Source organism: Apaloderma vittatum, unplaced genomic scaffold, assembly GCF_000703405.1.
Source record: "Apaloderma vittatum isolate BGI_N311 unplaced genomic scaffold, ASM70340v1 scaffold11419, whole genome shotgun sequence".
In the NCBI taxonomy this organism is placed as follows: Eukaryota; Metazoa; Chordata; class Aves; order Trogoniformes; family Trogonidae; genus Apaloderma; species Apaloderma vittatum.
In genome coordinates, this window is record NW_009736990.1 from 25,623 (window position 1) to 41,447 (window position 15,825).

Below are 15,825 nucleotides of genomic sequence, written 5' to 3' on the forward strand. Positions count from 1 at the left end.
GAATCCAGTCCCCTGAAGTAACCTTCTCCAGCTTTAGGATCCCCTGGAGAAGCATTTGAAACAGTATTATGGTCCTTGCAGGAGGGCCAGTAAATTAATGTGGATAATTTGGTTTTAATTCTTGATGCCAGACGTAAAGGCGTACTTCACAAAGAAGCAATTAAGAACAGGATGGGTATTGTCGTACTTGTTCCTCCTCCTCCCCCAGATACCTCGCATGAACTAACGCTAGACTGGTGAAACACCAGTACATGCTGGGAGGTGATAGCTCAGCCAGAAACACTGAGTGCCTCCACACCAGAGCCAAGCAGTGAGCAGGACCTCACCACTGGGTTAGTCCATCCCTTATACTACTGGTAGAGAGATAACAGGATGGAGAAGCATTTGAAGGTCAAGCTGACTTTGAGAAAAATTGAGAAAAAAAATTCCAGAAAAAATTAAAATCAAGGTAACAACTGGCATGCTTAATTTGCAGAACCTTCTCCTTTGTCTTCAGTGTAGCTATAGAGCAGCTAAGAGAAACTTGACACAAGAAATTCATTTCAACATTAACTATGGAGAAGGAAAAGTATTTCCACAATCCAGAGTGAATCAATGTGATAAACTGCAATGGGCTACTTGTATTACAGACTGTTTGTGAATTCATTTACGAACTACCTAAAATATTCTTTCTCTATATACAAAAATATAGGAAGTTTGTATCTATAAAAAACCTGATTTTGTAAATTCAATGTAAAGCACATCTATACATCCAGCCAGAGGTCACATCCCCTGCAAGGAGACATAAAACCTTAGCTCTGGTATGCCACTCACTCTGACATTATAATACTTAGAGAAGGTCAACTAGCTAATTTGGTACAGACAAGCAAGACAAGTATTAGTGTGAGCTTCACCTTTAGCTGTTCTTGATTTTTGATGCTTGTTTCATAGGCAGAAATGTTCTACATAGACTGCACAGAATCATAGATTTGTTCCGGTTGGAAACGACCTAAAAGTTCAAGTCCAACTGTCAACCTAGCACTGACACTTATAAGCCCACCTCTACACCATGTTCCCAAGCACCTCATTCACATGTCTTCTAAATACCTCCAGGGGTGGTGACTCCACCACTTCCCTGGGCAGCCTGTTCCAGTTCTGGACAAGCCTTTCAGTGAAGAAATTGTTCCTAACACCCAACTTAAACCTCCTCTCGCACAACTTGCAGGCCATTTCCTCTTACTCCAGACTGACCTCCGCCTCCCTACAACCTCCTTTCAGGTAGCTGTAGAGAGTGATAAGGGCTCCTCCTCTTCTCCAATCTATACAACCCTCTGTTGTTTACACTCCTACCCCCAAGGTACGCATGTGGTGTTGTCCCACTTGCAGGGACAGGTACCACAGTATCACACAATAATGCTGTGCCTCTTCAATGGCTGTTCAAAAGACTGCAAGTCCCGCTGACATCATTAAAGCCAGCATTTCACACCAGAAGAGGCTATTAGAGATCAAGAATCAAGATCAATCTCAGGAAAAAAAAAGCTGCCTGTTCCAAGGGGAACAGCTTGAGCCCCAATTGGGTAGCTCAGGCACCCTGCCCTAGCTGGCAATCAGTGCTGTGCAAGCACAGGCAGGATAAGCCTTGGGCTTTTGTACTAAGAAGCAGAGGTTCTGTAGGAAGGGAAGAAAAGGAGGAAGAATTAAGAACTGAATGACGCTTCTGCAGGACTGTCCTCACTTTTCACTGAAACATTCTCTTTTAAAAAGACAGGACTGAAGAAAGAGAAGAATGTAGGTTGCTTTTGGAAACGCTAACTCCTAAGTGCTGTTATTCAGAAGTTATTTTCCAGGAGAAGTTACATGAGTAATGAGAGAAGGCAACTCCTTTTGCTGGCCATATATTTCCCCATTAGCTCCAAAACAAATCTCCGTCTAATTTTCTCAGGCTGGAATTATAGATGTGAATTAAAACTCCCCCAAGATCAAGGAGGCCATCAACGTATTTCAAATATCTTTTCCAAGGTCACCCAACCTCAGCTACACTGCCAATATATAACAAGGTATCCTGCCACTGGTTTTGACCAGTGCGCACACACAAAAATCTCTTTGTGGATGCAGTATTTTTAGGTATCGGAGTATACCCTACAACATATTTGGAATAATTTTAAATGAAAACATGTAGAAAGAGAAAAGATGCAAAGTGTGGCTTGCAGACAGGTTTACTCCTCTGCTCCGCCTGACTCCAATAGGAGCAGTCCAGGTGGCCAGAGCTATAATTATCCTCACATAAAAACTGCAATTTGGAGTTGAAAGGCACCTCTGAAATTTGGCAACGCTCCAGAAGCTTAGACTTTCTTAATGTTGCTTAACATTTCATAAAACCCCCCAACACCTGTATAAGGTACTTAAAATGTCATTACCACCTGTAATTAAATGCAGAATCCAATTACCGCAGATAGCAAATCAGGTTGGTGCTTACCACTTGTATATATTGACCATGCTGCTTATAAAAAAAATATCAGGACTAGTAAAGCACACATAGAGGGATGTAATATGTAGATTGTATGAAGCTCTAAAGAGCAATTACAAGATAAAAGGTAATGAGGAATAATAAGGACAAATTAGTTTCAGTGAAGCAATGACACTTGGAGTTTAAATTTCTATGTGGAACGTTCTGGAAAAAAAAATAGCCAGGAAAGAAATCAGAGAGCAAAAATGCTGGTGAGAAGCTTACACCTACAGATATCCCATTTTCATATCAATAAATTTCAGTAGCTTTATCAAGAAGTTCTCTGAACTCAACTGCATTTTCAGAGCTGTGAACCACAACCACGCTGGTCTCACAGACCCACTTGCAGTTACATGAATCATACTCTGGTTTTAGAAGGATTATATAAACCTTTCCAAATTCATCCTACTTCTTTGGGCTGAATCTTCTTTGTGTGTCCTGATTAAATAATATTAATTAAAGCATGAACTGTTTAAAAAAATGAAATTATACTGAGTAAAAGCATGAGGTCAGCTATTACTGTTCCTCAGGTGGGGTCTTCTGAACGAAGATGTCTCTCCCCTATGAAAGAATAAGTTCAGAGCTCTAATCAGGCCAGCCATGCAAGTTGAGGATAAAGTATGCATTATTGAACTCTCGCTGTTTACGTAATTGTGCTTTATTTTTAAGCTTAATCCCTGTTTTCAGGGACAAAACATGAAGGAGACATTTAAAGAAAGGATTTAAATTGTTTCAAGATCCTCAGGTGGAAGGGGACTGGGTATTTCAGTTCTCTACATCAAAGATCTCCTTTGGAGATTTTCTATGGGAATATACTGACTTTGCAATAAATATGTTTTTCCAAATTCGCCCATTTCAGTGGTCTTTAAATTCCAGATCATGGTGCCACGATGATTATTTAAGGGCTGTTACTCTGTCAAATCAATGGATACTTTTTGGCACATGCAATGTGTGTTTTGCTGGCGGGACACATCACAACAGTGCAGACTAAGCCATCAGGGTGTATTGAGTCAATAGAAGCTCTCCAGCCATGAATTAGACTATACAAAATAAAAAGTTGTATACTAGACTTTTCAGCTAATTTCTTAAATCACCAGGATATCTACAAAGGAACGTACTGCTCACTGCATGTGAAAGTGGTAGCGTCAACCTCAGCGACCATCTTGTGGTGCTGGTGTAACCAGACCTTCAAGGGAAAACTACATTTTATATCACCATAAGGGCTTTAACCTGAAACTGTGGAATTTCTGTCTGATGCTCTCCACAGGGACTGACGAGGTTTTCAAATGGTTTAGATTAGAAAACAAAGAAAAAGCACAACCAAGCTTTTCACTAATATGGCAAACCCTTTGAATGGTAGTGCGGATGCCATGCAATGTAACAATTAATTGTATCAATTTTTCAAAATTGTATTTCAAAAGAATAGTCAAACATGTTAGCTCAGTGGTTTGAGTGCGATGCTGACAATAATGACAACACCGAGGTCACAGGTTCGATTCCTGCTCGGTCCCCGTGTGTTGCCTGGTCTAGTCGAGAGGTGGCGTCCCTGCCCATAACAGGGAGGTTGGACTAGATGATCTCTAAGGTCCCTTCCAGCCTAGGCCATTCTATGATTCTATGACTGTAAAACCAGCAAACGCCATACTTACTTTTCTGGCCAAAACAGAGTGCTATTACTAATTTTTTTTTTTTTCAAAAAGACATTATTCTTTAAAAAGCTTTTTTCTTTTCAAACAGTAAGTCATTGGGCTTATTTCTCCTTTTCACTACAATAATTGCACTGATTTAGGCCAACGTAGTATTAACAAAGTCGCAGTTACTATTACTTTCATGAAGTTTACATTTTTATAAATGATTCTTCTTGTTTTCTCATATTAGCTATGGCCTTTTCCAATCCACAACACTGAATTTTCCTATCTAGCCAACTGAGGGAGGATTGAAAATTTCCCACACGTATGCACCCCACATTCCCTCGTGTGCACACATGTTCACTTGACAACAGGCAGTGAGTGAGTCAGTGTTATTGTTTAGAAGCTAATTCAACTGCTCTTATCAAATACATTTTTCTTCAGTAATAATTTCTGTAAGGCAGGGAACACTTCTTGGAGATCTCTAAATACTGCTGCGACATAAAACACACTTTAATATGCTGCTTCAATTCCACTGGGATTGCGTTCTCTACAGAGAGCTTAAAGATACTAAGAATATATTCTTATTTCCTTCAAGCTGACATTAAAGAAGTTTCACTAAGATATCAATACTTTGTAAAAGAGGTTCTATATAACTTTAAAATGAAAATCCTTCTTTTGAGATCTGTTATCTCCTCTTAATATCAATTTTTTTCCTCAGCTTACTGGATAATATTGGAAAATAGATAAAGAATGAATATGAAAATGAAGATTATTCAATTCATTATTATTGGTTTCAGTTATTCAGCTTTTTCCTAGTTAAATCGATTTATGATTTAATACTGAACACAAATTAGAAAAAGAAGATATTTTTTAAACACTTATTTACAAAGACATCTACATCACAGACATCTACAGAGGACTGGTCCTCATCTGAGTGAGCTGTGAATCCTAATAATAATGGCATCTGCAGTATCTACAGATCTGGGCCATAAAAAATTTACACCAATATATTCTTTTCAGGCTAAAAACAAAGGTGGCATTAGTGGTTGTACTTACAAAAGAGTCATAATGAGTAAATATCAAGGCTTTGAGATTAGTTGCTAAAACATAAATTTTTGACCATAGGGCTTACCTAGTTTTGAAAATATCATTCTCATGCTTTTAGAATGCATGAACACTTGAACCACAAAAATTTTAGTACGGCATACAAAATTTACAAAAGAAACATAGTTAAGAACTAAAAAAATTAAATGTGAACCTAATCTACCACTGATGTAGCCTGACTGGTACTCTATTTTATATCGATGGAGACACATCTTTCCCAGCCACATCAAACATATTTGTGGGTAATTCTCAGGAATTTACAAGCTTCACGCTAGTTTCGAAGCTTTTCTTTTTTTCATTGCAATTTTAGTTTATTTTTTGATGGTGTCAATGCCATAAACACGCATCTGAAAAGGCAATCACCAATACCAGCCTTAATCTGCTGGTTTCACTCCCATTTCCCTTCATTTAAAGCATAGACCTGGCTGAGTGGGAAGAGGGCTATTAGCTTCATAGTTACAAAGTCAATAGAAACAGAATTTTTAAAGGATATCAAATCCTCTCAATGAGGGACAGAAGGTTGCATGCTCCATGATCCATAGTATTCCCTGCAAATCAGATCAGGGAGATTAGTCTTTTCCAGTGATTAGTTTATTTGCTTTAATGTAAAGCAGTGAAAGTGGTTCAGTGAGACATGTAGCTAAACAAAACCCTTTTCTGAAGTATATAGAGCTAAATGCTAGAAAAGTTTACAAAATTATATATCTGACCAAAGCCAGGCACTCCAGACCCATGCCTGTAACTTCTTTACATCAGGCTGTTTGCAGGCACCACAGGAAATTTCAGCCTTAAACTCAGTTAACTCCAAAACAACAACAAAAAGCCCTGAACAAACAACCTCCTTCCCCACATATACCCATGCACACATGATAAATAACAAGTTCATGACAATTTACAGGCTGTAGAATTAAAACCCACAAAACATTCAAAAGTCCAATTTAAACTGACCAAAGCCAAAAATTCAGAGCAAACCTGTAATGCCTTTATACCATGCTTTATATTAAGAACTCACCAACTACCAGTACAGAATGTTCAACCAGTTGTGAATAAAAGCCCAAGTGTAATAACTAGATCTTACTCTAATTCAGCAGCTGTAAAAATGGGAAAATTACAACAACCAACCAACTGGATCCTAGTGCGGGCATAAGGACCATGACACCCAAGAGCACCCTCATGCCCAAATCCCTTCGAGTGGCATCACTGCAGTATGTCACGGGGAGCTGCAAGATGCTGCCAGGGGTTCTGCCCTGAAGTGCCTTTGAGGGACTGAAACTGGGACCTGCTTTGGTTCACCAGTAAGCACCACGAACACCCAACTGTATCTTACATTTTACTGTCATCTAGAAAAGAGCTAACATTTTACAGCAAACAGCACACGCCTTTCTGCTGCTGAAGTAACTTGCTAGCAAGCCTTTTAAAAATAGAAGGATCAAATAAACATAAAATGTCATAGTGAGATTTCTAAAGCAAAAATAATCTGTCATATTGTTGCAGCACATGGATGCTTTCAGTGTGAAATCGAGCCAGTCTGTTTCTCACATGCCGTGAGCACTTGCAAAACGATTTTCCCTTCTTCTCCCAGGGCTCACTTCTGCAATCCAGACGGGGTACCAGAGACTCTTAAAGCGGAAAAACAGATTCCCTTCATGTCAGCTGAAGATCATAGGTCTATAGTTTGGTTCTCTGAGAATTGGTGTTGGAAGCAGTCACAGACACAGTCTTAGAAGCCAGGGAGGTCACTGATGCACAAAACAGGTGGCAAACAACACATAGCTGCAGATACTTTTTCTTAGGGACGATTTCCAAATTAGCTTTTGGTTATGGATAACATGAGTTCCAGAAAAAATGCATTCAATAGCTGTATATATGATTACTGTAATAACTGTACGTACAAAACAAAGAAACACAGTATTTATTCATGTATTTGAATGGCGGCAGACTCAGACGTGCTCTGTCCAAGCTGTGAGAAAACTAAGCATCAATCTGCCCTAATCCAAAACCGTCATAGCTGCAATAGCCAGATGTCCCCAATCACACCAGCAAGCTCTGGCACAGCAGCTTGCTCAACCAGCTATGCGATTTCATGCACAAGGCAACTGGACAATACGGGCAATTTTCTTTTGCTCTTCATAAAACCTGTGACCATACCCAGAGCTTGTGATCTGGTTCTTGATTTGCTTTTCATGACTTGGGTTGCTTATTTATCTCCCGGATCAAGAAAAGAAGGGCAGTCCAGTTTGTTCTCTTTATCTGAGACATATGCTTGCCAGTTTTAAATCCAGGTCGGCTGCTCCAGACTCAAGTTTCACGTGTAGCTCTCAAACGCTGCAGAAGAATGTTTATTTGTGCTAAGATACTTTTCTAATAAAAAGTGGAAACCCAGCATGACCCATATCTATCCATCAGTAAGACTTCAATATCTGTGAACACTTATTATTTACATAATTCACTACAACAAATATCTGTAAAACCAGTTGTGCATTTATGCAGCCCGTGCTCCTTGTCAGGTAAATGCTCACAGAAAGAAACCATACTGTCAGCACTGCCAGCAGTTCTGAACTTGTCTTTCCTGAAAATTCCTACTGGGGGTAAAGCAGAGGGACTGGGAGGGTCCCTGTCTCTCAAGGAAGGCACAATGCAAGCACTGCAAAACAATCAGAATAGCTCCCTTAGCTCAGTCTGAGCTCTGGAAGCCTTCTGGATGCAACCCAGAGCTCCAGAGTCCTCTCTCCTTTTTATTCCAAGACAGTTTCATTAAAAGATTTTTACATTCTTTTCCCCCCAACACCTCCATTCTTCAGTGTCCCAATGTGACAATCTACCAGGCAACAGATGCATTTCGGGCATGTTTACTCAGTGTGGGTGCACACCAGACATTAGAAATGCATTGGGATGCCCGTGTCAGAGCCAGTGGATGTGAGCACACAGCTCCTTCAGGTCTCCTTCATGCCATGACTGCACCCTGCCACCCAGCAGAGCCCCAGGTGCTACCCTGAGCTTCAATTTTTAATCTGTCAGTAAAAGTCAAAGTACATTTTTGGCCTATAGGCCATACAGAGAAAAAGAGGAGGATGTTCTGTCCTGAATTTTGTTAGATCTTGGCATTCACACTCCTAAATATAAATTTTTAATGTTCAAACAGATCATACTTCTCACAACCTTGTTCCATGAACTGCCTGACTTCGCACAGATTTCTCTCCTGCCTCTCACATGCCCCTCCACAGAGATCAGCCTTCCACCCTATCCTCCAGGACCCCGCTTTCTCTGGATGCCTGCACTTTTGCCCTAACTCTTACCTTTGGTGTATTGCCCAGCTCTTTCCTTCGCTCCTGTCTTTCTCCTCTCCAATCTTCCTCTGAAATACTTGCAGCTCTTTTGCTAAGTTTTTCACAGACTTTCCAATATTTTCTTCTCCTGTCTCCACCTCTCTGGCCCCTGAGCCTATGCCATGCAGAGGCTTATTAATTCCCCACCCATTGACACGAGGAGCAAGCAAGAGCAGGATCTACATGGGTGAGTACCCGGCTACTGATTGTCACGAGACTTTTCCAAATCTAATGTGACTGAGATTTCACCTTCCATGTTTAGTTCAAACTGGCTAATAAACAACGAACTTAGAAGGCAGAGGGAAAGACAGAGAGAAAACCACATCAAAAGCAGATAGGCAAAATTCCTATACTAATTAAATGTGATTATCTTATTTTAAAAATCAGTTAGATAAACAGAATGACTCTTTGCAAGGTTTGAGGTCTGAACTCTAGTATCGATTTGTTTAAAAATGAGTCACCATAGTTACTTTCGTCTTCCATCAGACTTTCTCTTTCTTTCTCACACCTTCATCAAACTCCAGAAAACACAAGGCTCGTTTTGTTTCCACAAATGTTTCACCAGAGAAAGTAGTCTTATCTTCACCCTGATTAACCCACAACACGGAAAATTTTGAGAGAAGATATCCAAGGCACATAGTAGTGACATATTTCCTCCAGGTTCAGATTAACTTGGAGATGTTGCACAAAAAGTGTGTACAGAATGGGTCAAGAGAAATAAATACGAAATGCCGTGCTGATACCGCAAGTCATTTCAAAAAGCAATGAGGCTGGATAATCTTGCCCTGGCCCTGACACAACGGTGTCACGGTAGCATCAGGATGCTCATAAAGATGTGAGGAAATCCTCAGGGAAGCACGCGGGGCTCATCAACAGCAACCAACCTGAGATTGCCTTCCTGGAAGAAGAGCGGCTACAGAAGCGCACTTCTGTGCCTCGCTCCTTCCCAGACTATGAGATTTTACTTCACCCACAGAAGCCTAAAAATCTGCAAAGATAATGAAAATGTTAATGCAATTGGAGCTGCCTCAGTACTAGTGGGGCTAACTATTAAAATCTCATGAAAAACATAATGAAGCATTTTCTTTTTTAATTTTTATGCACTAACCACAGAAGAAGGCAATTTATCAAAACCATTCACTATATCTGACTAATAGTTTTGTGCATTACAGGAATCCACAACTAACTGATGAATGCTGACAGGCTGTAAACCATTTCTCTTCTTGTAAATACTGCAAACTGTCCAACAGTGCTGCTAATACTGGTGCAATAAAATCAATAGAAAAAAAAAACAAAACAGAAAGAAAAACTGAAAGAATTTCAGAAGTATAGAAAAAAAAGTCTTTTAGCTGTTTTTCACATTTATGTTGCTTTCCTTCCTTTCTCTGGGAAAAAAAAAAGTCATGCATCTCTGTTGCTATAGGCTGCAGTCTCATGGGAATGTGGTTTTTAAATAGATTAACCCTAGTTACAACTTAAATGGCAGAGTCCTAAAGGAACAGCAAGGAACTAGGAACTCAGGTTATGGAATTTTGCCCATTGAATCAGAGCTGAACCAGTGCACCTCCAAAATACTAGGTGACAACGAGCTTCTAGTCTAGAAAAAGTACACAAAACCGATGGGCAATGGCACTTTGCCAGAACACTGGTGACAAGGCAGGGAGGAGGAAAAGCTAAGCAGCCTCTCCCCACCACGTAACAGGGAAAACACCTCGCACTGTGCTATGCTGACATATGATATGACTCTGAAAGCTTCCAGTCATGCCCCCTCTATTAAGTGTCATTCAGGGAGAAAAGTAAATTTTCTGCTTGTGCTACTTGTCATTGTAGTGGCTTCTCCTGACTATTAGAACTACAAATATTATCAACACAGATATGAAATTGTGATCCTGACTGACTGACTGCTGCTACTGTCATGAGATATTCCACACCTTCTGAGTGTTCTGCTACCCAAGTGCCAATGCAAATATCTGGCTAATTATATTTTTCATAAAGATGTGAATTCTGCTCACCCAATGAGCTTGCATTTTTACTCTGTGAAAATAACTTTAGTATGAAAGCCATGAGTAATTTTAAACAGCGAATACCTGAAGTACAACAGAACACAAATGAAACTTCACTTGACAATCATAAAACATTTTAAAAGCAGTAATGGGTGAAATTCAACCTTGTAAGGGGGGCAGCACAGGTTGTACATCACTTAAGCCCTACTTACGGCCTCAAAATAGGATTTAAGTGAAACTTAGCTGGTGCATGAAATTTGTGCTGACACTGTGCAGAGCTGAGTGCTGCCCATTAATGACTTAACCCTCGCAAGCAAGCATACACCTTTGAGGATCATTACTTTTATTGCATCTGTAGCTTTTTATAAAAGGACTGTCTTTTGCACTGCTGCTTCACAATATGAGGAGCCCGGTGACATGGTCACATTCAGATACTTGCACTTCTTATTCTCATACTTCTCTATACTATGGGATGAGACCCTATCCTCTCAGCTGTGCTCCCATCCTGTTAACTGGGTCAGCAGAAGTATTACCACTGGAAACCTTTTAACATGAAGCAGCAGCTTTGGTTAACTGGTTCCATGAGCCATATAACACTCACCGATACACCTTGCAGTAGTGGGTGCACAGGGTAATTATTTAATGGCAGTTTTCCACTTCCCATTTTGACAACTGCGGCTCCTCTTTTCAAGAACAAATCACAGGGACACAAGAAAGATTCAGAGGAAAAGAATTAAACCGCCACAACAACAAAATCTCTGATAAATCAGAACAGCATGTAAGAGCTACTCTCTAAAGCTTTCTGTCTTTCTCACCCTTTCAGAGCAAGCAGTGCAAATCACAGCCTTAGAGAACGGGGGCCTCTGCGATGTCCGTGCCTCTGACTGCAGCAGGATCCGGGTATTCGGCTTCGGCTTCCAAGAGTCACCCAACCTGCACTGCGAGGTCACCAGATTCATTGTAAGCAGCTTCCCATGGGGTCAGCAAATACTAATGATACAGTCAAACTTTGCGATGTTTGTATTAAAGTCTTTTACCCTGAACTGTGCCATCATCTCTCAGTGGACAGCAGGGTGCAAATACCTTCAAACCCACTGCCAATACATTTGCTACGAGCGAGGGCAGCTGAAGAGGCTCAGCTCTTTCCAGGGCTGGTTCCTCAGAGATGCACAGCTCTGCATTCTTGCTCGTTTTCTCTGTAGGGTTTTATTTAACTCGTTTGGTTCAGCTGCACTATCATCTCGTGAAGCCTGAAATCACAATATTATTTCTCATTTTGTGCATCTGGAATTGGTACGGTGGATGGTTTTGCTAAATACATTTGAATGTTAAGTTCTGTGGTCAGATATAAAGTTTCCTCAATACAGTTACAGAGGCTCTTATTTGAGTTTTCTTAGCTATAGTTCAATACCAAATCAGAAGTTTTAATGAGTATTAAACTCATCTCTTCTGCTATCACTATCATTTTATTATAAACAGCTCTACAAAGGCAATGCTAGGGCTAAATTATTTGGTGCATCAGCATACTTGGATATGAAGTGTTTGATTCATCTCATAAATTCACCTCATAAAAGACCTTCGGCCTGATTTCCAATCAGCACTAACGTGCTAACAAGGCACAGCTGAGATTTGCCTGCCGTGCCCATGTAGGGCTCCACAGGCTCTTAACAAACAGCGATGTCTTGTGCACCTGATTTAGGTGAGTGGCTGACGTGGCCTTCAAGGAGCAATGAGCTGGTGGCAAGAGCTTCAGGAGCAAACGCAAAGTCGCTCTACTGCATCAGCCTGTCTCAGCCCAGCTCCTCATCCCAAGCACAGAGATCATAGCATTTCCTAAGTCAATAGACCATTTGCATGCAGAGACGAGCGTGGCTTGCTCTTTGCTGTGGCTATGGCAACAGCATCATTTCTTTTAAATAAACCATCTGGAAATGCCTTATATTATTAATTAGAAATATAAACATATGTTGGCAACTGGAATTTCTTTATACGAGCCTTCAGTTTCTGCGCTGTCCTTCTGTTTTACTGCAGCATCTCAATGGCGAATGGATATCAAGAGAACAAGAAACCACAAAAGCAGATTTTCTCAGCTCTGAGGCTGTTGACTGCCAGATTCCTCTCCTGAACATTACAGAGACAGAGGCTGTGCATTTTGTGGCCGGTGATGAGCCATTTGCAAGATGGCAAGTGAAAGTAGGAATTTCTTATGTTTCTAAGAAATTATTTAGGAGAAAATCAGTTGTCATGGCAAATTAAAATGCAAAGCACAATTTGCTTCCTTTTAGAAATGAAAATGCCTGTAGAAATACTCACATCAATGTCATGTAGGCGAAGAAAAAAAACCAAAAAACAAAACCCACACAAACTAAAACAATACGACTTTAAAACTGGTGTCTTTGTAGGCAATCCAAAAGTGCAAATCACAGTCCCTTCTCCAGGTAATCATCTGAGATTGATGCAGTTGTACTAACCAATTGTAAACCATTACTATTTCACTTCTGGAAACCCCAGCCCAAGTTTCTGATTAGGCAGCAAGTACAAGAAAGCTTTGATGCCCTGGTCGCAAGACCGATGCTTGTGCAGAGCAGGATCAGATCACTGGCTGCCTCCTGGGCAGCAGGTAAGGGTTGGCTTGGTATGAGCAGGGATGTCATAGTCATGGTCTTCATCTTGAATGACTGCAGGAAGAAGTGTGTGTAGTACCTGCTCATGCCAAGTTCTCTGCTGCAGTTTTAGCATCTTTTGTTCACAAAACGATACCTATTTTCTAAATATTTCTAGGAAATCAGTGCCTTACTGCTACCCTTAGTCTTGGACTCAGCCTGGATAGTTATTTTCTGCAGATTGGTTGGTTTGTATAAGGCTGAGATAATTCAAAGGCTTAACAGCTGAGAAAAATGTATTGCCACTATAGGAAGACTGCAGATGTGCTTTGAAAATTGTGTCACGTAAAAATGAAATGCGTGAAACACTTCATAGCGGTGATGCTGCCTGTCTTGCACATCACAGCTGTCTACACCCCAGACTGGGGACATGTGCTGCCATGTGGCTTAGGGGAAACAGAAAGATGTTTGGCAGTCATTTATTTTAATTGGGTAAGTATCTGTGTTTTAAGAGATTAGCGTAAGATGTCTGTGGGAGCAGAGCCTGACCATTGGCTGCTGGGGTGAACCTTGGGCTTTCCTTCTGGGGTGGGCAGACACCAAGGCTGAACCAGCAGAGCAGTTCCTCTGCTTAGGGCTCCAAAACTTCTCCAAAAAGTGATACTGAACTCTGCCAACTGTGAGATGAAATGCTGTCTCACGATGGAAGGATCTGAGAAGTAAACACCCTTGAGTTTCCTGGCTCAAGAAGACAGCCAGTAATTTTGCACATGTACAGGGCTGCTCCTCCAGTGTGACCAGGAGAGCTTCCTCGCTGGCCAGGTGTACTACAATGCAGTTTGTTTTCAAGTGCTGCCTTCCAGCCCTGAGGAGGTCTGTACAATTTTTCTCATTTTTTCCCTTCAAAACAGATTTAGAATTTCTCTATTCAAGAGAACCTCTGCACCAGTAAGCCTTCTGCACTTTCCCTCTCCTTCAAACCCTGCAGAAAAAACATGTTGATGGCTGCGTGGCGAATGCACAATTAAATCACCTCAGTCCACATGTGAATCCGAGTTCTCCCGTGGATCTTTTTGCAAATCCTAGTTCTCCTGTGGATCTTTTTGCTGATCGAATTGGGAAGGCAGAGCTCCGTGCTGTTTCAAAGGCAGCTGGCCTTACACGGCAGCACAGAGAACAAAATGACAGAACTTTTCAAGATAAAAGGTGATTTAAAACTAATTCCACAGATGTTCAAAAATTCATGCTCCGGAAAATTCCTGATAAGACTTACTGCAACATTGATCTTTTGGGTTATGTTAATAGATATTTTTTAAATGTAGGTAAAAGATGTTTTGGAACCAAAGATCAAAATTCTTTCTGGAAATGTCACTCTCTAATATTTTCAGAATCTCTTCCCCCTCCCAAATCAATTTTCAGCAAACTTTCATGGGAATGTTTTTCACTACCGACGTTGTGGGAACAGAGGCTTGACAAGCTCTTCTTGGTGCTCTTTCATTTTATCTGCTCTTGTATTCATGTTTCAGATTTTGCTCATTCTTTCCATGACATGCTGCCGAATGCAGATAAGAAAGTACATGGGGCTACACCAGAGCTTTTGGTATAATTAGTTTAGATATCAAAACACAAAGTCCTACTTGGGAGGCAGATGACTTGGGCTGTCCACACAGATGCCTGGGTGAAGAGGTGAAAGAACTTGGCAGGCACTTATCTAATTTGGGAAGAAGGTCTCTCGCTTATCCTCTATTTGTTATCATTGCCTGTATTTGTAAGGAGCAGAGAAAAATATTTGTTAAAAAGTCAGCAAGGCAGAAACCGAATTTGAATTCAGTAAGTTTTTACAGCTTTCATTTTTCATTTACAGACATTCAGCCGAGTCAAATTGCATGTAAGATTATGAGTCATACAAATAGCCAGGATTGTTTCGTGATGAATGAAATACTTCAGGCAGAAGTGACAGACTCCCTGATTGCCCTCACCGATCCTCCAGAAGCAGCAGCTCTTTCTTTCTAGATGCTGTGTCTGTTCAAGCCATCAGCGCACAACACTAAGCACGTCTTTGGCTTTTAAGGGCCAACCAAAGAGAGGTTTGCTCAGCTTAGGTCTCATCGAAGTATTTGTTTCACATCACTAAGGTCACTAATGGAAAAGCAATTAAAAAAAGCTATAAAACAACCCAATTTTAAAAAGAAACCAAAATGGATGTTTATAATAGAATGTGGAAGAATACAGACACAAAAAATCAAATTGGCAAGAGTTACATTTCATTCATGATGCTCCCTTCAGACAGAACAATTAGTGCAATTTTACAGCTTTTTATATTTTTCCCTGCCTACAATTTCTTCACCCATTATTACTGCACCAGTATTGAGAAAACATTGGACGCTCTGGTAAAAGAATGGAATTAAATGAAATGTAAATTGCATTAGGAACAATATATTCTCAGTGGAAGTCTTGTTGCCAATAAGCACTGGCTTTCAGTGACGAGCAGGTCTTGAGCTGAGTTGCGTGTTGAATTTTTTTTCTCTTCTCAAACTGCAGGATAAGTTTTTTACTTCTTTTAAAAGGATTTTTGCCTCTAGTATAACACACAAAAGTCTAATATCTCAACTGCATATGATGCCCAGGAGAAAAATAAGTTTTTCCTTAAAGCTACACCAATAAATTTTACTG

General features: G+C 40.5%; 1 protein-coding gene across 1 annotated transcript in view; it reads left to right on the top strand.

Annotated features, from left to right (window-relative positions):
• LOC104269707 (von Willebrand factor D and EGF domain-containing protein-like) overlaps nt 1–14,358 on the top strand; it is a gene marked incomplete at both ends in the record, with an annotated part of 39,190 nt that extends 24,832 nt beyond the window's left edge. Inside the window, 3 exons of the mRNA XM_009877182.1 lie at nt 11,373–11,509; nt 12,581–12,742; nt 14,141–14,358. Of these exons, the coding sequence (XP_009875484.1) occupies nt 11,373–11,509; nt 12,581–12,742; nt 14,141–14,358 (517 nt within the window). The remainder of the gene's footprint in view (nt 1–11,372; nt 11,510–12,580; nt 12,743–14,140) is intronic.
• Between the last annotated feature and the right edge of the window lie 1,467 nt (nt 14,359–15,825).